The 20,076-nt window shown below is 51.0% G+C and overlaps 3 protein-coding genes across 9 annotated transcripts in view; all 3 read left to right on the forward strand.

The window, feature by feature from the left end:
• Positions 1-1,076: 1,076 nt before the first annotated feature.
• Positions 1,077-14,077, forward strand: Cd22 (CD22 molecule). 7 transcript variants are annotated; one of them, XM_005400045.1, is made up of 16 exons: positions 1,104-1,152; positions 1,566-1,624; positions 2,830-2,956; positions 3,499-3,562; positions 3,808-4,203; positions 5,131-5,439; positions 6,711-6,977; positions 7,108-7,368; positions 8,989-9,246; positions 9,446-9,709; positions 9,791-10,054; positions 11,393-11,489; positions 11,597-11,672; positions 11,812-11,930; positions 12,318-12,402; positions 13,381-14,077. In XM_005400045.1, exons 4-16 carry the CDS (start codon positions 3,520-3,522, stop codon positions 13,510-13,512), a joined length of 2,571 nt encoding a protein of 856 aa, XP_005400102.1. In that variant the 5' UTR covers positions 1,104-1,152; positions 1,566-1,624; positions 2,830-2,956; positions 3,499-3,519; the 3' UTR covers positions 13,513-14,077. The 7 variants fall into 7 exon arrangements, with proteins under 7 accessions (XP_005400101.1, XP_005400104.1, XP_005400106.1 ...); XM_005400044.2 differs by lacking the exon at positions 1,566-1,624 and having other exon boundaries at positions 1,077-1,152; XM_005400047.2 differs by lacking the exon at positions 1,566-1,624 and having other exon boundaries at positions 1,077-1,152; positions 11,600-11,672.
• Positions 14,078-18,042: 3,965 nt separating this feature from the next.
• Positions 18,043-19,159, forward strand: Ffar1 (free fatty acid receptor 1). Its single transcript, XM_005400050.2, has one exon. It carries the CDS (start codon positions 18,224-18,226, stop codon positions 19,124-19,126), a length of 903 nt encoding a protein of 300 aa, XP_005400107.1. The 5' UTR covers positions 18,043-18,223; the 3' UTR covers positions 19,127-19,159.
• Positions 19,160-19,161: 2 nt separating this feature from the next.
• The window catches only part of Ffar3 (free fatty acid receptor 3), a 6,814-nt gene continuing 5,899 nt past the window's right edge, over positions 19,162-20,076 (forward strand). Inside the window, exon 1 of the mRNA XM_005400051.2 lies at positions 19,162-19,303. The gene's annotated coding sequence lies outside the window, so the exon portion shown is untranslated. The remainder of the gene's footprint in view (positions 19,304-20,076) is intronic.

Consider the following 20,076-nt stretch of genomic DNA (forward strand, 5'->3'; position numbering starts at 1 on the left):
TGTGTCTATTCTTTGCTTTGTTTTCTGTGCTTTTATCATCTTACCCCAAAAATTCCTCATACTTTCCAGTGTCTTGAAACATTTCTCCCAGAAGCTTGCTTCAGCTCTTACATTTAATTCATTTTTAGTTTTTTTTAAACCTAATCTCCCTAGCACCACTTATTTAAATGACTGTCAATAGTTTTAGCACCCTTGACAAAAATCAGTTAGCTGTAGATATACACAGTTACTTATAGCCTCTCAATTTTGTTCATTGGTCTATGTGTGTTTTTATGCCAATACTATCCATTTTTATGTAAAAAGCTCAACATCACTAACTTTGGTTATTTTACATTTGTAGTATATTTTGAAGTCAGGAAGGATGGTATCTCCAGTTTTGTCTTTTCTTCTTTGCTAGAGTATTTAGTACTTAAATTTCCCTCTTGTGCTTAAGTTGTGTTCTCCTCAAAATCAGTGTGTTGTATTTTCATTTTCTTTCAGTTCAATATATTTTTTTAACTTCCCTTGAGAATTCTCCTTTGGCCCATGGATTATTTAGAAGTAGGTTGTTTAGTTTCCAAGTGTTTGAAGATTTTCCTATTAATTCTCTATTACTGACATCCAATTTGATTTTGCTGTGGTTAGAGAACATACTCTCTATACTTTAGCGTATTTCAAATTTCTGAGGTTTGTTTTATTGTCCTAGATATAAGTCACTTGTTATGTACTCCACGTTCTTGAGAAGAATAGGTACTATGCTGTTGTTGAGGGGATAGTTATATGTATTTTGGTTAAATTCATTGTTGAAGATGCTGTTGAGCTCATATGGATCCTTGCTGATTTTCCAACTAGTTATTTTACCATTTATTAAGGCTATTGTGGAAAAGCCAGCTTGAAAGCTGATCTGATGCTAAAAAATCTGTATGCTGAAAATAAGACCTGGCCGTGGACGTTCAAGTACTCCTTCCAGTCTGACTCGGAGCTCACATCCCCTCCTTGATCTCTTTCCCTTGCTGGGCGAGACTGTGATGCCTGTGGTCACCCTCAGAGCCACAGAGAGGCAGGGGGTGTGGCCAAGAAGGGTGAAATCAGTCACGGGAGGCGTCACTGAACTTCTCCTTTCACTCTTAGATGCTGCCAGGGTCCATGAAGACGGGAGACACCAGGAAACAGGTAAAAGCTGTTTTCTCTTTTTTGTGTGTGTTCGGCACTCAAAGCACAGAGTGTTCACTCTGTGTGGGACACAGTTCCCAGAGATGGGAGCACAGCCGGGACCACCCTCGTCTCTCTTGCCACACTACAGCAGGCTGTAGCTGGGCTCCTGTCTTTGAGCAAGGCTTAGGAGTCTTCTGAGAATGGGGTTGGTCACTGGATGCTTAGGAGTGAATAATGGGGTCTGGGAAACTGGCTCACAGGCCTAGAAAGGCCTACATGGGGCAGGGCACAGATTTGGACAGCGTACCCTAACGATTATGGCTTTCACCCCTACCTGCTTCCTGAGCTCTCCACTTCCCGGGCACAGTCCCCCTTTTCTAGTATATGTGCTGCTGACACGAGCACATGGTCCCCCTTTTCTTATGCTTTAGAGATTGCCCGTGCTGGTGGGCATGCAGTCCTGCTGTGGAATTGCCCCTCTCTGGCTCAGGTAAAGATCTGACCCTACAATCCTGCAAAGTTTTTGGTCGATAAGTTAATACAGATCTCATGGCCAAAGAAGGGTGGGCAGTGTGATACACTCTAGCCCTTGTTTGGAGATTTATGATGCATATAGCGCAGTGATGGTGAACCTTTTAGAGCTTTGAATGACACAAACATGTGTGCTGTGACATGCATGCCACAGGGTAGCTATCACTGATCAGAGCTTTTTAAAGGTTTGAAAAGTCCCGGGGTAAAGAGTCTTGCTTAACTTTTTAACCCAGCTTTTCCCAAGCAAACTGTGACTATGATGACTTTTTTTGTGTGTGAAACATTCTTGGCCCCTGCAGCCCTGAAGACAGTTCTGCCTGGGAGGATTTCACCTGGCTTCATCCCACTCATCCTAACCCATGTCCAGGGGCCAGGTCTGTCCCTAACACTGGGGACGGAGCCCCCTCCTGCTTTCAGTAAGCAACTTAGCTTTCCCCACAGCTGCACCAGACAGCCAACAGGCCTCAGCCTGCAGCCTGCTGCCTGGGGAGATAAGCAGCCAGAGGGGGTCATTGAAGCGATGCTGGCATGGGAAATGTTGGTGAGGTGGGTGGAGGGAACGCGGGTCCGTGCTGACACCGGAGACACACTCTGTGGGCGCATCCTGCCCCGGCTCCCTGGGGGCCAGCACAGAGATTACAGCCATATAAATAGGGACTTAAATTTAGCTCTATGTAAATGTAAATGTAACTCTATGCAAAAGTGTAAGGTAGTGCAGGGTGAGCTTGTTGGAGAGAGAGACAGAGACAAAGAGACAGAGAGAGAATCTTTTGCAAATTGGTGGCCCCGCGGCTGCCTTCCGCTCACAGATAAGTCCTGTTGGCCAGCACGGTTTCTCCCCAACCCCCTGGTCCTGGGGACTGAACCCAGAACACACTGAGTTACATCCTCGGTCATTTTTCATTTTTTATTTTGAGAGAGGGTCTGGCTAAGTTGCTAAGTTGTTCAGGCTGGACTCAAACTCACAGTCTTCCTGCTTCTGCCTCCAAGCATGGTGAAATTATAGGTGTGCACCTGGTGTGTGTTGTTTTTATTTTGTTTTTGGGGATTTTTTTTTTTTTTTGGTTTTTCTCCGGTACCAGGAATCGAACTCACAACCTTGTGCTTGCCAGGCAGGCGCTGTGCCGCTGAGCTAAATCCCCCGCCCGTGTGTTGTTTTTAAAGCAGGACATTTCGCATGAAAATCTGGCTGCTTCTTTCACTGAGAGCAGTGGAAGATCAGACAACGCTGAGCCCCTTTCCCGCTTGGCAATAGCTGGATAAACTGAGACAGTCACCACCTTGAGACAAGGTAGGACTTTTGTCCTGGGTGACTGATGTTTCTACCCAGTCCCTGGAGCACGTGTGTGGATCCCTTGGACCACATTCGCCACCTAAGACCTTTCTGTTGCCTCTAAATGATCTCCTGGTTTCATACGTCATGACTGGTTTTAGAATGACTTTTTACCTCATTTTTAAAATCAAGGTTTCACCATGACTCTGCCCTTTGTAAAACCCTTCACCAGTGGCCTCTAAGGAAGATCCCTGTTGCCCAGGGCATGAGGTTCAAACTGCAGTGGTCTGGTGCTACTCTGAGTCTGAGGGCTGGACAGGAAGTTTAGACAAGTACAGGTGGATGAATGAATGGATGGGAGGAAGAGAGGGAGGGAGGAAGCAAGAAAAGGGGAGGGAAGCTCTTGCCCTGAAGAACAAGTTCACTGACCCAGGAAAGGCACCCCCAATTCCACATCCCCACAATGCAACTCGACATGGCCCCCAGGGTCAGGAGGAGCTCAGTAAGTGGGCAAGAAATAAGTAACCAGATGGATGAAAGACAAACTCTTTTTGGCTCAGACTCCCACCTGACAGGACAACATGCATCTCCTCGGCTCCGGGCTCCTGCTGCTCCTGTGGCCAGGCAGGTACCCGGGTTCTGGGGAGTCAGTGGGTGCTGGAGAAGGAGGGCAGATCTGGGCCAGAGGAGAGGAGCATGGAGTGGGGTCAGGCAGTGCGCACACGGGGACTTAGTTGTGCTGTCATTCACGTCTTGTTCCTCCTGTGTATCTCATCTGTCCCTCTGTCTTCAGAGAGGATCTCTTATTCCTTTGAAAGCTTTCCACACCCTCCCTAATAACACTTTCTGATCGCTGTTATGGGTTTCAGAGTACTTGGCTTTCTGTGCATCAGTTGGCTGGACATTTAAACACCCTGAAATGATCTACGCCTGGGAGGGGGCCTGCGTCTGGATTCCCTGTACGTTCAAAAACAAGGAGAATAATGAGCTCCTGGATAACTTCACACTGTACCACAATCCTGTGTTTGTCGAAGCCACCAAAAGCTTCAATGGGACTGTTCTCTATCGGAAGATAGGGACAGAGGAGGCCTTTTCTGCTGAGAAAAGGGTGAATAAGGCAGAAAACAATTGTACCCTGAGCATCAACCCAGTGTATGTGAAAGACAGTGGCAGGCTGGGGATGAGGGTGACATGGAAAAAAGACAAAGAGAAAAAAGATGAAGAGGAAGACAAATGGATGGATTACGTGCACCTCAATGTCTCCAGTAAGGCCTTGGGAAGGGGATGCTCGGACTCAGCAGAGAGGCAAGGAGGGAGGTGGGAAATACTCGACTGCTGGGACAGGGGTCACACACTGAGTTGCAGCAGGGGCCAGGTACGGGACACCGGGGAGTGACATGGGTAGCACAAGATGGGGCTGTGGTCAACTGTGGCCAGAGCACCTGGCCCGCCTCAGGTGTCCCCTTGGCCCTCATCTCCTGCCCATTCTGGAGTCTGGGTTCCAGCTTGCTAGATCTTTTGATCTTTCAGTAGAGGATAGAGACCCAGATCTGTAAGTGAAATCTCCTGATGTGTTCATGTTGATGGCCGATTATAATCAGACCTTTAAGGTTAGATGACTCCGGGGCATGGAGATGAGCCATCAGATAGGGCCAGGGGCTTCTGCCCTACAGAACGTGGTCACTCCACTTCTTGGCCTGTTTCTCCAGTGGCCAGTGCCACTCAGCCCTGTGTTTGGGTGAGAGATTCTGCTTCAGCCCCTGCCGTCTAAAGGGTGGTCCAGCCCGGGGAGAGCAAGTCGCCCAGCGCATAGCCCATCCTACTAAAGGGAAGCTGTGTTTGGGGGGTGGTCTCCAAAACTGAAGCCATTACACAAGTACAAGTGTGTCATCAAAGCTCACAAGTGCATGTTGAACTAAATGGGCCGAATTCAGGGGTGGTGGGAAGAATGATCTTGAAACCATTTAGAAAGTAATCATCAGGAAGTGAAGATAAAGCACAATTCTACAGAGACACTTAGTATCCCCAGGGTCTCTCAGAGCATAGTTTTGGCTGGCAAGGAGGCAGATGGATTGGCCAGGGATCCCCACAGGGATTATTTGAGGCACGTGCCCAAAGCCAGGGGTGAACAGCTAGTGTGTCCATGGGTCTCTAACTTCCCAAGCCCCCATATCACCCCTGCTCTTTTGCAGAAACCCCTCTTCCACCTCATCTCCAGCTCTCCACTTCAAGAATAGAGGAGTCCCAGCCAGTCACTGCCACCTGCTTGCTGAATTTTGCCTGCTTTGGGTATGACATACAATGGCATTGGTCCCTGGAGGAGCTCAACCTCACCTCGCCTTCCTCCCAAAACTTCACCTCCCTTTCCACCGAGAAAGTCTTCACCCAGAGCCAGCTCACGTTCCGGCCGCAGTGGACCCACCATGGGAAGACACTGAGCTGCCAGGTCCTGCATTCTTCCAAAGTGCTGTCTGAGGCAGCGGTGCAGCTGGATGTGAAGCGTGAGTCTCCCTGATGCCCCCCTGGGGAAGACGCTGTCCTTGTCACCTTCTCCCCAGCCAGCCACTGGGGCCCACCAAGGGTAAGAGGAGAGGGGTGTGCAATCAGCCTGTGGTTGGTCACCGAAAGGAATGACCCAGGCTCTTCCACTGTCCCCCTTTGTCAGCCCTTGCGTTGAGGACACAGATTCATTTTGTCTCTGCTTTGGCCCAGCAGAATGAAACAATCTCTCCCCCAGTTATTAGCAAGCTTTGGGGATCATCCAGTCAGGTTTCTTTGTTCCCCCTTGAGCAGAAATTTTTCACATCATTACTTTGTACTTCATTCATTCCTTCATTCATTCATTCTCATTCAATAAATATTTACTGCAGCTCTAGCAGGCACCAGACCTCATTGTGGTTGCCAGCTAGGAGAAGGATACAACAGTGAGTTTTTGGCTTGTTCCCCATGCAGCTAGCATTGCAGAGAGGCAGACAAACCCCAGAAAGATTCATAGAGAAATGCTGAGCATAATCACAGCCAATGGCATGTATATTGAGAAAAAATACAACAGGGTGAGGATGGGGGTGATGGATGGAAACCTCTCTGAAGAAGGCAAATGCTTAGGCTGATTGAAAGATGGGAAAGACTAGGTCAGGAGAAAAGCATTTCATGGAGAGAAAAGATCAAGCATACACCTGTAATTCCAGCAGTTTGGGAGGCTGAGGCAGGAGGATTGCAAGTTCAAGCAAGACTGGGTAACTTAGCAACTTAGCAAAATCACGCCTCAAAACTTTAAGGGCTGGGGATGTAGTTCGGTGTAAAGGACCTGGATTCAATCCTAGTACTGAAAAAAAGGTGCAAGTGCTAAGGCTTGAGGTGGGGGCTTTGTTGTCAGCGATACAGGCAAAAAGTCACAGAGGTTGAAGTTCACTGCCTTTGAGGGTCACAGGGTAGGAGAAGAGATAGAGGAGGCAGGACATTAGGTCTCCTGAGCTGTAGGAAGGGCTTTGGGTTTTAGTCCTGTGTGTGGAATCTATTGGGTGGCTTCAAGCAGGGAGTGACACCTTCTGATGGACAGTGTTAGGAATCCTACTGGCTGCTGGTAGGGGATGTGGAGAAGGGAAAAGCAGAGAGATGCATGAGGAGGCTGTGACAGTCCCCCTGGGTTGACAAGGGAACCATGTTTGTGCAAGCTGCTGCTTTGTCAGAATAAAAGCATCACCATTTCTCGACACCTCCCGCCCCGTGAGAACCCCCTGTCTCCTCCCCGACTGCCCCTCTGTTCCTCCAGACTGTCCGAAGTTGAAGGTCGAGGTCTACCCCAGAGAAGCTGTTGTGATGAAGGGGGAGTATGTGAACATGACGTGCCAGGTCACCAGCAGCAACCCAGAGCACAAGACTATATCCTGGCTCAAGAACGGCGTCCACATGCAGGAGCAGCAGCAGCCCACGCTAACTCTGCCCAAAGTGACCAAGGAAATGCAAGGGACTTACCTCTGCCAGGCCTCCAATGATGTGGGCCTGGGGAAGTCGGAAGAAGTGAATGTCAAAGTGCTGTGTGAGCCTCCTTGGACCTGGCAGGGGAGGTTAGCGGGACCCTCGAGAGGCGACAGCAAGGGCTGTCATGGCTGCTCAACAGCTTGGAGTGCTGTCCTTACTTCCCCATTTGCCTCTGCCCCTTCTTCCAGATGCGCCAGAACCTTCCACGGTTCAGTTCCACCCATCACCCGCAGAGGAGGGAAAACCAGTAGAGCTGATTTGTATATCACCGGCCAATCCTCCTGCCAAAAATTACACTTGGTTTCACAACAAGGAAATCCTGGAAAACACAGAAGAGAAAGTCTGGATCTCCAGAGTTCGCCTTGAGCATGCTGGGAATTATTCTTGCTTGGCAGAAAACATTTATGGCCGTGGAGAGAAGGGCCAGGGTGCTGAGCTGGATGTCCATTGTGAGCAGTCACGGGCCTCTGGCTCCTGGGAGAGAACAGGGAAATGAGGGAAAGAGGAGGGTAGATAGGGTCCAGGGGATTCTTGGGCTCCTGGAATAAAAAGCAAGCAGAAGCCAGGGCCTCCCGGTATATAAACTCCTTGGGCTTTATTGTTCCTAGTTGAATTCCTAGTACCTAGACCAGGGCCTGGGCCCTAGAAGGCACTCAGTAGATGTTGAATGAATGAATGAATGAATGAATGAATGTAGATGCCAGGTCTCCCCAAGGAATATGGAAACATGGAGTCACCAGGCAGTGGTTCTGAAGAGGTTCTGAAAGTTTCAAGGACAATTGGGTCAAATGTCTCTTCATTATCAAATTACCTCTTCATTGGGTCAGATTACATCTTCATTGTCAGATCTCTTCCACACTGTGAGTCTTTTCTTTTTCTTTTTTTTTTTCTTTTTAATACTGGAAATTGAACCCAGGGCCACCCCTAGTGCCTTTTAAAATTTAGTTTGAGACAAGGGCTCACTAACTGACTAAGTTGCAAAGGCTGGATTCAAACTTGCAATCCTTCTGCCTCAGCTTCCCATAGTGCTGGGGTTACAAGTGTGTGTCACCACCCCAGACCTGAATTTTGTTACTGAGTTGAGCCCAGGACAAAGAGAATCTATAGGTTTGATCCTTGGACCTCGAAATATCATGTGTGGTCAGGGATGGTCAAATATTTTATGGCTACACAGTGGGATTTATAGCTGCAGGAGCAACAGCAGCAGGAGCAACAGCAGCAGGAGCAACAGCAGCAGGAGCAGCAACAGCAGCAGGAGCAGCAACAGCAGCACTGTTTATTGAGTGTTTTTTGCACATCACACTCTGCTCTAAGGGCATTATCTTAGCTCAACCTTCGGAGAATTCCATGAGGTTCAACCCTCTCAGGAACCCATTTGACAGACAAGTAAAGGCCCAAAGGCCACAGTCTCATAGCTCTAAGAAGTAGGGTCTGACTCCAGAGCTGTGCTCTTTTTTTTTTTAATCCCCTTGTACTAGGGATTGAACCCAGAACCTCAGGGATGCTAGGCAAGTGCTCTACCACTGACCTATATCTCCAGCCCTTTTTATTTTTTACTTTGAAACAGGATCTTGATAAATTCCTTTGGCTAGCCTTGAACTTGCAATCCTCCTGCCTCAGCCTCTGAAGTAGCTGAATCACTGCACTTCACAATAGCTGTGCTCATTTCTCTTTTCTTTCATTCTTTCTTTCTTTCTTTTTTGTCTTTTTGAGACAGAGTTTCACTATGTAGTTCAGGTTGGCCTTGAACTCACTTTGTAGCCCAGGCTGGCCTTGAACTTGCAGCAATCCTCTTGTCTCAGCCTCCTGAGGGCTGGGATAATAGGTGTGCTACCATGCCCAGCAATAGCTGTGCTCTTAACCCATGTATCACCTTCTCTCACACCATAGGCAGGCAGATGGCCAGGGCAGCATTCTGTCCTCACAGATGCAAGAGGGACGTATGAGTCCTCATTGGGCTACTTAGGAACTTTGTGCTGTGGGGGGACAGGGAGAGGGAAGAGGAAGCAAGAAGGAAAGGTGTTATTGCAGCTGGCGGAGTTTACTTACCTCTCTGGTCTACTTTCCAGATCCCCCCAAGGAGGTGACTGTGGTGATTCAAAACTCCACACTGATTCAAGAAGGAGATACCGTGAAGCTGCTCTGTAGATACCAGTCCAGTAACCCGGATGTTACCACTTACTCCTGGAGCCCAGAAAACTTCTGGAATGGGAAATCCACTAAAGAGCTGTGGATTTACAAGATTGCCTGGAACACCCCACCTATCACCTGCAAAGCCTGTAACCAGTGGTGTTCAGAGTCACCCTCCATCAGCCTGGGTGTCCAGTGTGAGTGACAGGGCAGGGAACCTGAGGGGTGGTCCCAAGGGAATCTGGGGTTGAAAGGATAAGGAGCAGGAGCCTGGGCTACCATCTTCCACAGAAAATTGAGAGATAAGAGCCAGACCCAGGGACAAGGGAACAGGAAGTGCTGGGGTCAGCAACAGGGGAAGAGATGGGAGATGTCAGCCTGGACCCTGCCCTGCAGATGCACCCAGAGATGTGAAGATCCTGCAGATTGGACCCAGTTCGGAGATTCACGCTGGGAACCAGGTGCTCCTCCGATGTACCTTCTCATACAGCAACCCCAAAGAAGTCCACTTCTTCTGGAAGAAAAACGGAAGTCTTCTGCAGGAAGGAAGTGATCTGGTTTTCAACTCTATATCCCCAGAAGATGCTGGAAATTATAGCTGCTCAATCAATAACTCCATAGGACAGACCACATCGGAGATCTGGAAGCTCCAAGTGCTGTGTGAGTGGCAGGAACTGGAGGCTGGGAGTGGAGAAGAGCAGGTAGCCGGCTGCACAGGCCCTGACTTGGTTTCCCTTACAGATGCACCCCGGAGGCTGCGTGTGTCTTTCACCCCAGCGAACAGTGTGATGGAAGGGAGGAAGGCAGCCCTGACCTGTGAGAGCGACGCCAACCCTCCCGTGTCACACTACAGCTGGTTTGACTGGAATAACCAAGACCTCCAGTATGATGGTCAGACGCTGAGGCTGGAGCCTCTGCAGATCAAACACTCAGGCTCCTACTGGTGTCGGGGGTCCAACAGGCTGGGTATGGGCGACTCACCCCCCAGCACCCTCACCGTCTACTGTAAGTCCCTGCCTTCTTTCAGATGTGTTCTTGTCCTGCTTGCTCCTTCAGCTTCTGCCCAAAGATGGGCCTGTTGGACTGTGGCCTCCATGTCCCACTTCCTTCCCCTCTGCCTTGTCCATGCCTCTGGAGGGTTCTCCCTTTCCTGCTCCGCAGGTCTTTCTCTCTGTCTATACCCTTGCTTGAGTGTCTCCTTCCTGTGTGTAGGATTCCCACTCAGGCTGTGCCCGCTTTCCAGACATCCCAAGTTCTTTCTCTCTCTCTCTCTCTCTCTCTCTCTCTCTCTCTCTCTCCCTCCTTCCCTCTTTCTCTCTCTCTCTCTCCTTCTTTCTTTCTCTCCCTCCCTCCCTCTTTCTCTCTCTCTCTTTCCCCCTTGATAGGCTCCTTTCTATTTTTAGAGTTTATGAGGAAGATAATACAAGTACATGGTAAAAACAATTTTAAGCCTAAAAGGGTAAACAGACAGACACTCTCACTCTTGATCCTGAGAACTTGAGTCCCTTCCCTGTGAGCAACTTGTCAGATCTCTGCACAGGGACAGGTTTCCCACACATGCTCAGTGTTCATATATAGATCTACATCTATGCCTCCTTCCTCATTTTACAAGTGACAGCAGAGCTCCCAAGTTCACACACTGCCCTGGACTTCTCTTTTTCACATGTAATAAGAAGTCTTGGAGACTGTTCTGGAACTGTGCCTAGATGGTGTCTAAAGATGATGGTACTGTCTCAGATGAATGGCGGCAGCCACGGCTGTAAGAATAGAGATTCATCACTGCAAAGCTGGAGGACAGGAGGCTAGAGGAAAGGATCCTGAGCATGCCATTGGGAAACGCACTGGGCACTGCATAAAACACTGCCCGGGACTCCACTTCTCAGATACCAGAGTTCTGCCTCCCTCTCAGGGCTGCTCTGTGTGCCCTGTGAGTGCTGCCCATCCCATCTCTCCTGTGCCCCCTCCTCCAGGCCAAAGTGTGTGGTCTTTTGCACTGGGCATCTCAGCAAGGACAGGTGCAGGATACATCCCCACCTGGAATTTCTGGATCCAAAGCCTGGAGCATTTCAAATTCTAATAGTCTGGTCAAACTTCCCTGATGGTTGTACCCATCTATGAGGCTGGAAGTAACAGCTCTGTGCGGGTTCCTGCTCCAAAGAAAGATGTAGTTCTTTGCTCCTACCAGGAGGTCCCAAGGACTGCAGCTGCTTCTCTCTCTTTCTCCGCATCACTGTCTCATGCTTGCGGGAGAAGACATGTAAGACCGGGACTGGAGACCTGGAGCGTGTGTTCCAGGCCAGTACCACAGCGCAGGGTGAACACGTTCTCTCCTTTCTCCACCAGACAGTCCAGAGACCATTGCCAGGCGAGCAGCCATCGGGATTGGGTCCTGCCTGGGCATCATCATCCTGGCCATCTGGGGAATGAAGTTTCAGAAACAGTGAGCTCTGCCCCCTGCCCTCCCCGGGTGCATCCCCCATTTCCCACCTGCAGAATCTGTACCCTCCTCTTCCCGTTCCCTCAACTCACAGAGCCTTTGTTTCTTAGCAGGAAGAGGGCACAGAGCCAGCAGGAGCTTCAGGAAAATTCCAGTAGTCAGAGCTTCTTTGTGCGAAATAAAAAGGTAGAAATGCAGGGGAGCCCTTGAAGACTCTGTGTGAAGAAGAGTGATAAAAAGTCTTCTGGGGAGATCTGGGGAGTCAGAAGTCAGGGGAGGGAATTGGGGAGGAGAAAGCCAGAGCCCAACCCCGTCTGTCTCCCAGGTGAGAAGAACGCCCCTCTCGGAAGGCCCCCACTCCCTGGGATGCTATAATCCGGTGATAGAAGATAGCATCAGCTACGCCACCTTACACTTCCCTGAGACGGACACACCGAGATCTGGGTACCGAGGAGCTGGGAGGGTCGCACCCTGGGAGGGATGTGAGAAGGGAAAGCTCCTGTCCCACCTGCCAAACACAGCCATGCATTTGTACCCATTCCTCCCCCATGATAACCCCAGGGGGTGGTAACAGTCACAGGAAGGGGACCTGTTTCCTCAAGTCAGAAGCACATGAGTCCTGAGTCAGCCTTGGCTTCACAGGCCGAGATGCTGTGATACGGTTGCAGGCCTCTTCATCAGCTCCTGGGCAAGCACTGGGCGCCCCAGAGATTCAGTCATTTTCCCATGAGGGCTGGAGCCTGGGGTCTTGCTGGGGCCCTAAGGGAGTCAGTAGAAGGAAGGTTCAGGGAAAGGGTCCATTTATGGCCATTTATCTGCTCTCTCATTCAGAGATGCAGGGACCACTGAAATGCAGGGACCCCTCCCAAACAGTGATGACATGGTCACATACTCGGTGGTGCAGACACGTCATGCGGTAAGAGTGCAGGGCTGTGGGAGGCTTGGAGACCCGGAGCTGGTCTCAGCTGGGAGCCCTATGTAGAAGGACTTGAGTGGACATTCATGGTGACTCAGGCTGGGTATCATCTGGAGAGGGTTGCTGCTTTATCCTGTCTCCATTGCTGTAACTAAATACCTGAGACTGGGTCATTTATAAAGTGATGAGGCTTGCAATTCTCATAGTCCAAGATTAAGAGGCTGCATCTGGTGAGAAACTTCTTCCTGATGGGGACTCTACAGAGTCTGGAGGTGGCGCAAGTCATGGAACAATGGTGTGGGGGAGATATATTTATTTATTTATAGTACTGGGGATTGAACCCAGGGCCTTTCTACTGAGCTACTTCCCTAGCCCTTTAAAAAAAATCTTCTTTTTGGATACAAGTTCTTGCTAAACTGCTAAATTGCCCATGCGAAACCCAAACTTGTGATCCCCTTGCCTTGGCCTCCCAGAGTGCTGGGATTGCAGCTGTGTACCACCATGCCTGGCTGAGAGCTCAGTTTTATAACGCAGCTCTCCTCTCCATCAGCACATTAACCAGTTAATCCACTGGGCCTGGGAAATAGCTCAGTGGCACAAGTGTCTGCCTGGCAAGCGCAAGGTCATGAGTTTGATTCCCAGTACCAGAATAAATAAATAAATAAGTGACCAGTTAACCCATTAACCCAATTAAGTCCCAAAGTTTCCGCCTTCGATGCCATTAACAGATGAATTTGGGGATTAATTTTCCAACACATGAAATTTAGGGGACGCATTCAAATCATAGCAGTTGCTCGGGCAGAGCTGCAGTCAGAGCCAGAGCAGATGCCTCTGTTTCAGAGGAGCTGCTAGTTTCTGGATAAGATGGCTTGGCTTGGGCTTGGCTCCCTGGGTGGAGTGAAGGAGAGAATAGCCAGGAAGCTGAGGGTGGGAGATTGGCTGGCTGAGGTCTGGCTCATCACAGTGTGCCTTTCTCAGGGTGACTACGAGAATGTGGTGCCGGATCTTTCAGAGGATGACGGGATCCATTACTCAGAGCTGGTGAGGTTTGGTGCTGGAGAAAGGTCCCGGGCGCGTGAAGACGTGGACTATGTGACCCTCAAGCACTGATGCCGGAACCAGCTGTGGTGAAAATGCCTGGGGCAGAAGGAGCCACGGAAGTCCCAGAGTGTCCCCAGCTGCTGCTAAGTCACACCCCCCCAACCCAGTCACTGTGGAGAACCTTGTGCTGGCCCAGAGCCAGACTTCCTTCTTAGTACTGGTAACCCCCACCCTCCAAAAAGCCTGTCCCACCCTCTGCTGTACACCCAGCCCCAGCTGTCTGCCACCATCTACCCACTCCCAATCCCTGCCCCAGCTTGCTGTGTCCCTGCTGGGACCCACATGTCAGTAAGTTTTCTTCTTCCCTTCCCTCTCCACCCCTACCCACTGATTTTAAGCTCAACTTCTGCCCTTCGGGGAATCCCGAGGAAGGACAGAAATGAGGTAGTAAGAGGCACTGTCTTCAGTTGGCTTCTTCCCAAGAAACATGACTACCAGCATGCAAGGCTTCCACAGAGAGGATGATACAGCAGCGGCCCTGCCCTCAGGTCCCAGGAGCTGAGCAGACACCGATGAGGACACACACCATGGACAAAGACCTGCACAATAAAAGTGGTGCAGATGCCAGTTCTAAGAATGAGCGAATTCTTTCTTATCTGTGGAGTCAGAGTGGGGGCAGGGAGACGGGGGTGACACTGTAGAGGAAAGGGAGTCATGGTTATTTTGTGATACACTCCGCAGGTTGAAGGATCTGTGGTCTTGTTGCCTGGCTTTACAGCTGGACCAGCATGGGTTTGTGTCTTGGTTCTTCCACTTAAGCAGCTAGGGACCTTTGTCAGATTTTGCTAACACTCCAGAGCCTTAGTTTCTGCATCTATAAAGTGGAGATGCCACTCCATAACATGCAGGTGGCTCAAGACTTTTCTTTTCTTTTTTTCTTTTTAGCTAGTGGGGATGGAACCAAGGTCCTTCACACTGAACTACATCCCCAGCCCTCTTTTATTTTTTGAGACAGTACAGCAAGTTTGGTCTGGTCTTATATATATTGCAGACACATTACAAAAGGTCTAGTACAGAAACCAGAAGTCCCTAAAAAAACAGATTCCCATCTTTTACTTACATTTCTTCAAGCATGTAAAAAAAAGGAAGCCGATTTAGTATTCACAGCTATTCTCAAAAGGGGACCCACCAAATTCTTTCATATTCACAGTTGCAAAAAAACTCAAAGGACACTTGCCCAGAGAAACCTCACAGTTGTCCCGTCATTCACGGTCACTCTCTTCCCAGTTCCCTGTTGTATTCAGTGATTCAGATGTTCCAGGTGGGTGTTCCTAGTCCCTTTCCCTGCTCAGGTTAAACTCTCTCCACGCATTCACCTGCCCAGCCAAGGGGCTAAGGCCGCCCTTTTCTCAGAAGCAGAGATATGTGCTTAACCAACCATCAAGGTGATGAACATACAATATGGACTGGGGCATATAGGTTCTCTAGAAGTGCCACCTTCCTTTCCTGCCCTCCCTTCCTGTCTCTGCTCAATTCTAGAATTGTAATTCTTAGAATTATGGCAGAAGGATCCTCCGCTTTTACCGCCAATCCACTTTGTTCCTGGTTTGAGCTCCTCTGAGCACCATTAATATTGCAGGATTTTGTAAAGTATTTGAATAAGAGAAGGTTTTGGGTTTCTGTACCTAAAAGTGAAGCTCAGTGTCATTCAGTCATCCATTCATTTTATAAGGATGGACAGACATTTACTGAGCACTAATTACTGCATCCAGTTCAGAGTCTGTTGTTGGCTCTGTGGAGACAAAAAAACGATGGGACCCAGAAGGTCCCATCTTGGAGACCATTCTTGGAGGTCTCTAGTGTAGTCCAGGGTCTCCAAAGGTTCTTAGTGCAGCAAACCCTGGAAGCAGCTGAAGGAAGCCCCAAGCTTGACGAGCCCTGGCTCAGGCTCCTGGCAACCATCGGGTACCCTCCCATCCTGTCCCCGAGCCCAGCTGCTGACGTAAACTGACTTTATGAGCCATTGACCATGAGATGTGGCAGTCAACAGACATTGCTGAGGCGTGAAGAGCAGGTGGCCAGGAAGCTGGGAGACCCAGGACTCCAGAACACAGGCAGCCTCCACCCCGCCCCTCTGCCCTGGAGGTCTCACCGTCCTCCAGGGCCCAGAGCAACTACTGTGCATCATGCACTGGCAAACTGAACCAAAATCTTCACTCTCGGGGCTGGGGATTTAGCTCAGCGGCAAAGCGTCTGCCCGGCAAGCACAAGGTCGTGAGTTCGGTTCCCAGTACCAGAGAAAAAACAAACAAACAAAAAAAAAACAAAAAAAAAAAACCCAAACAAAAAACAAAAAACAAAAAACAAAATCTTCACTCTCCTAAGGCCAGTATCCTAGCACAGAAGCTGGCAAATACAGTGTCGAAGAGTCACAGGGGATTTGAATGAACACAAGGATGAACACAGGGCAGGGAGGTGTGGATTCAGATAGAGGAATCACGAAGTCCCTCTGAGCAGGTGACTCTGGACAGGGACTGAACTGCCGGGTGGGTGGGGTCAAAGCAGAGATCCGGAAGACCCGTTGTCTGCTGAGAGCTCTGCTCCTCTCCCAGCACTTGTCACGGAGGTAACATGGCACTCTGATCCCCTTCTCAGTTCTCTTAGTTTCTCAGTGTTCCCAAAGACAAAATACTCAACAGCAGGTATTAAATACTTCTATGTTCACAGAGAGGTGTCTACTACCATCGCCTTGGGCGAAAAAAAGCAATCTCATAACCCCGAGGTCTGAGGAGGAAGTTTGGTACTTTCTTTGGAGGGAGGTGTTGCTATGTAGTTCAGTGTGAAGGACCCCATTAGCCAAAAAGTAAAAAAGAAAAAAAAAAGTTTCAAGCCAGCTGCATGTTATGGAGTGAGAGGAGCTGATTATGGGTGACTTGGAATCTGGAAGGGCACTCTGGTGACCAACACATGCCGCTAAGAAATCTGAAGCTGAAGGACGGTGATGTCACTTTGAGGTGGCAGAGAGACAGAGACAGAGAGAGACAGAGAGATACAGGCACAGTCTGAGGTAGAGACAGAATCTTGGAGACAGAGAGCTTTCATGCACCACATCTGGTGGGGGGGGCGGGTGTTTCAGGACTGTTTTAAATTTTGCTTGAGGAGTCTTCCTGGAAAGACAAGAGGACCCCTCCCCCACGGGGAGATGAGTGGCCAGCTGGATCCCCAGCACTGAGATGAACAAGCTAAGCAACCCAGCCTTTGGTCCTTGGCTGTCTTTACACCAACCCAGACCCACTGCCCAGCCTGTCTCCACAGAGCACATCCCCATGTCCTCACCCCAAAGCCCAGGGAGCAATCAGCTTAGACATTCATGCCCCTCAGAGAGAGGCTGAATGGGGACCACAGGCTGATTGCTCCAGGGCCAACCACAAGATTCCGGCTTGTCCCTTCCCCTTTCTTCTCCCGCCTTCTGCCAACACTGCAGAGGTCAGAAACCACTATCACAGAACCAGACGGGAAAGGAAAGAGGGGCAGACGGGCCCTGTCTTGGGGAAGGGGTGTCTGCAGCCTGCGCAAGCTGTCCATTGGGATGATTCTATCCTTAACTCACTTTAGTATTACTACATGGAGAACTGGATGGCTGAAGTCGCAGGAGAACGCTGTGACAGAGAGGTGGGCTGACACGAGGGCTGGGGGGTCTACTGGTGCCTTCGCCCAGCAGGAGGGAAGACTTGGTCTCCGGGGCAGGAGTGAGCAGGCAGTGGGTGAGTGGGAAGGGCACAGACCTGTGTTCTGACCACAACCCATAAACCCTGCCCCATCAGGGCACTGACTGTATAGACCTCATCCGACCAGACAAAATCCCCATTCCTACCTGCACCCCCTTCTGTGTCCCAGCATCTTCTCGGACCCCCCACATCCTGCAGCCCAGCCTCAGTTCCAGCCTGGGATGCCCCATTAGCTGCTCACCCAAGCTGCTAGTGCCTCAGCTAATGGCCCTGCCACCCCGCCCTTCTCTCCCTTCCAGCTCACTGCCTATTCCGGGCATCCTCTGGCAGCTGGGTGAGTGCACTCCTGAGCCTCAGAAACATCTGGCAGCATCAAGAGGTGAGTCCTCTTTCTGTGGTTCCTCCCTTCACCTACAACTATTTCCCAGACTCCCAGGTCTTCCCACCCAGGGTGAGCCCTGAGATCTCAGGCTGTCCCCCAGGACACTGATTCGACCTGGCTTACCCCTGGGCTCTCCCCTGAGAACCCCTTTGCCCATCCCTCTGCCTGGTGTACCTTGTATCCAGACTCTGACTTCTCCTCTTCCAAGATAGGGATCCACATTATGGGAAGCAGCTCCTCTTGCCAGGGAATGGGGGAGGGAGCGGACTCAGGATTCTGACCCCATGCCCACAGGTTCTCTGCCAGCCCTGCGCTGAACTTGCCCTCCTCTCTCTCCCCAGAGTCTCAGGAACTGAGAGGTGGTCCCTCCCTCTTCGGGCACAGCACACCTGCATTCCGTCTTTCTCCCTTACACCGAAATCGCTCCCTTCCTCATAAGGGGTCACATGGTGTAAAGACAGCCAAGAACCAAAGGCTAGAAATCCTCGTTTCCGGTCCAGCCTCTACCAGCTCCTGCTGTGGGCCTCCGCTTCCTCGACTGTCTCCTCCTGCTGGTGACACTCCACGCTGTGGGGAAGCCAGAGTAGGATTCCAAGAATCCCACTCCTCCTGCCCTGGTTGGCAATCCGAGGGGATCTCAGGAGCAGTGGTGGCCACCGCCTTCAGCCCCATGGACTTGTCCCCGCAGCTCTCCTTCGCCTTCTACGTGGCCGCCTTTGCGCTGGGCTTCCCGCTCAACGTGCTGGCCATCCGAGGTGCGGCGGCGCACGCGCGACTTCGCCTCACCCCCAGCTTGGTCTACACCCTACACCTGGGCTGCTCTGACCTCCTGCTGGCCATCTCTCTACCCCTGAAGGCGGTGGAGGCCCTGGCCTGGGGGGCCTGGCCCCTCCCAGCTGCCCTCTGCCCGATCGTTGCCCTGGCCCACTTCGCCCCCCTCTACGCGGGTGGTGTCTTCCTGGCTGCTCTGAGCGCTGGGCGCTACCTGGGGGCCGCCTTCCCTCTGGGCTACCAAGCCCTCCGGAGGCCACGCTATTCCTGGGGTGTGTGTGTGGCCATCTGGGTCCTGGTCCTCTCTCACCTAGGGGTGGTTCTCGTATTAGAGGCTCCGGGAGGTTGGTTGCACAATAGCACCACCTCCCTGGGCATCAACAAACCGGTTAACGGCTCCCCTGTGTGCCTGGAGGCCTGGGACCCCAGTTCCGCCGGCCCCGCCCGCCTCAGTTTCTCTCTGCTGCTTTTCTTTGTGCCCTTGATCATCACGGCCTTCTGCTATGTGGGCTGCCTCCGGGCGCTGGTCCACTCGGGCCTGAGCCACAGGCGGAAGGTAAGGGCGGCCTGGGTCGCTGGCGGGGCCCTGCTCACATTGCTTTTGTGCCTGGGACCCTACAATGCCTCCAATGTGGCTGGCTTCCTGAACCCCGGCATGCGAGGCCCCTGGAGGAAGTTGGGGCTCATCACAGGGGCCTGGAGTGTGGTACTCAATCCGCTGGTGACAGGCTACTTGGGAACAGATCCTGGCCGGGGGAAGATAACTGCAGCAAGAATGCAAGGAGGGCCATCCCAGAAGTAGCGGCCCCTGCCGGGAGGAAGGGCCATGGAGCGGAGCCCGGTTGCTTGTCCAGGCCCCGGCCAGAACGGCAGGACAGCCTCGCCCAGAGCCACTCGTGGGAAGAGCTGAGCCTGGAGAGGCAGCATCTCGGTCCAGAGAGAGAGCGAAGGCCAGGAGCCGGGCGCAGGCGCAGGCGAGGTACGTCCCCAGCCTCTGTCCCGTGCCCACGTCCTGACTGCCGGTCTGCTGGCGGACTACGAGCAGGCCTTGTGCTCACAGTATGGGGGAGAGAAGCTTGCTTCTAATCTGGAGGTTTGCCGCCCCGCTGGTATACTTACTGTAAAGAACATTTTAATTTCCGGAGGCCTGAGGGAAGATAATGATGCTGTCATACCATTTGGAACTCACAAGGGGGCAGCATTTGAACTGCAAACGGAGCTGGCAAGGTAACCTGTCCTGGGGAGGGCTACAAGCTGCCGCCCAGGGCAGTTGCAAACAGTGTGGAGTCCCTAATAAGTGACAGGTACCATACTGAATGCTTTCCGATGACTACTGTTTCATTTCATCTTCACACTGTATTCTCCCATCTTTTTATTTGTTTGTTTCTTTTTTAAGAGACAGTATCTCACTATGCTGTCCAGGCTGCTTTCAAATTCCTGGACTCAAGCAGTTCTCCTACCTCAGCCTCTCTAGTACCTGTGCATACAGAATAGCTCTGTGGCTCACAGAACTCTTCAGTTTAGCCAGGTGACACTGTCCAGATGGGTAGATGCCAGGCAGAGGGGGCTACCGCTGATTAAAATCCACCCTATGGACTGGGCGTGGTGCCTGTAATCCCAGCCCTGGGGAGGCTGAGGCAGGAGGATCACTGTGAGTCCCAGGCTCGCCTGGGTTATTAAGTGAGTTCAAGGTCAGCCTGAACTTCATAATGAAATCCTGTCTCAAAAAAGTAAAAAAAAAAAAAAAAAAGA

The sequence above is a fragment of the Chinchilla lanigera genome, unplaced genomic scaffold (genome assembly GCF_000276665.1).
Source record: "Chinchilla lanigera isolate Chin_1 unplaced genomic scaffold, ChiLan1.0 scaffold00067, whole genome shotgun sequence".
NCBI classification, from domain to species: Eukaryota; Metazoa; Chordata; class Mammalia; order Rodentia; family Chinchillidae; genus Chinchilla; species Chinchilla lanigera.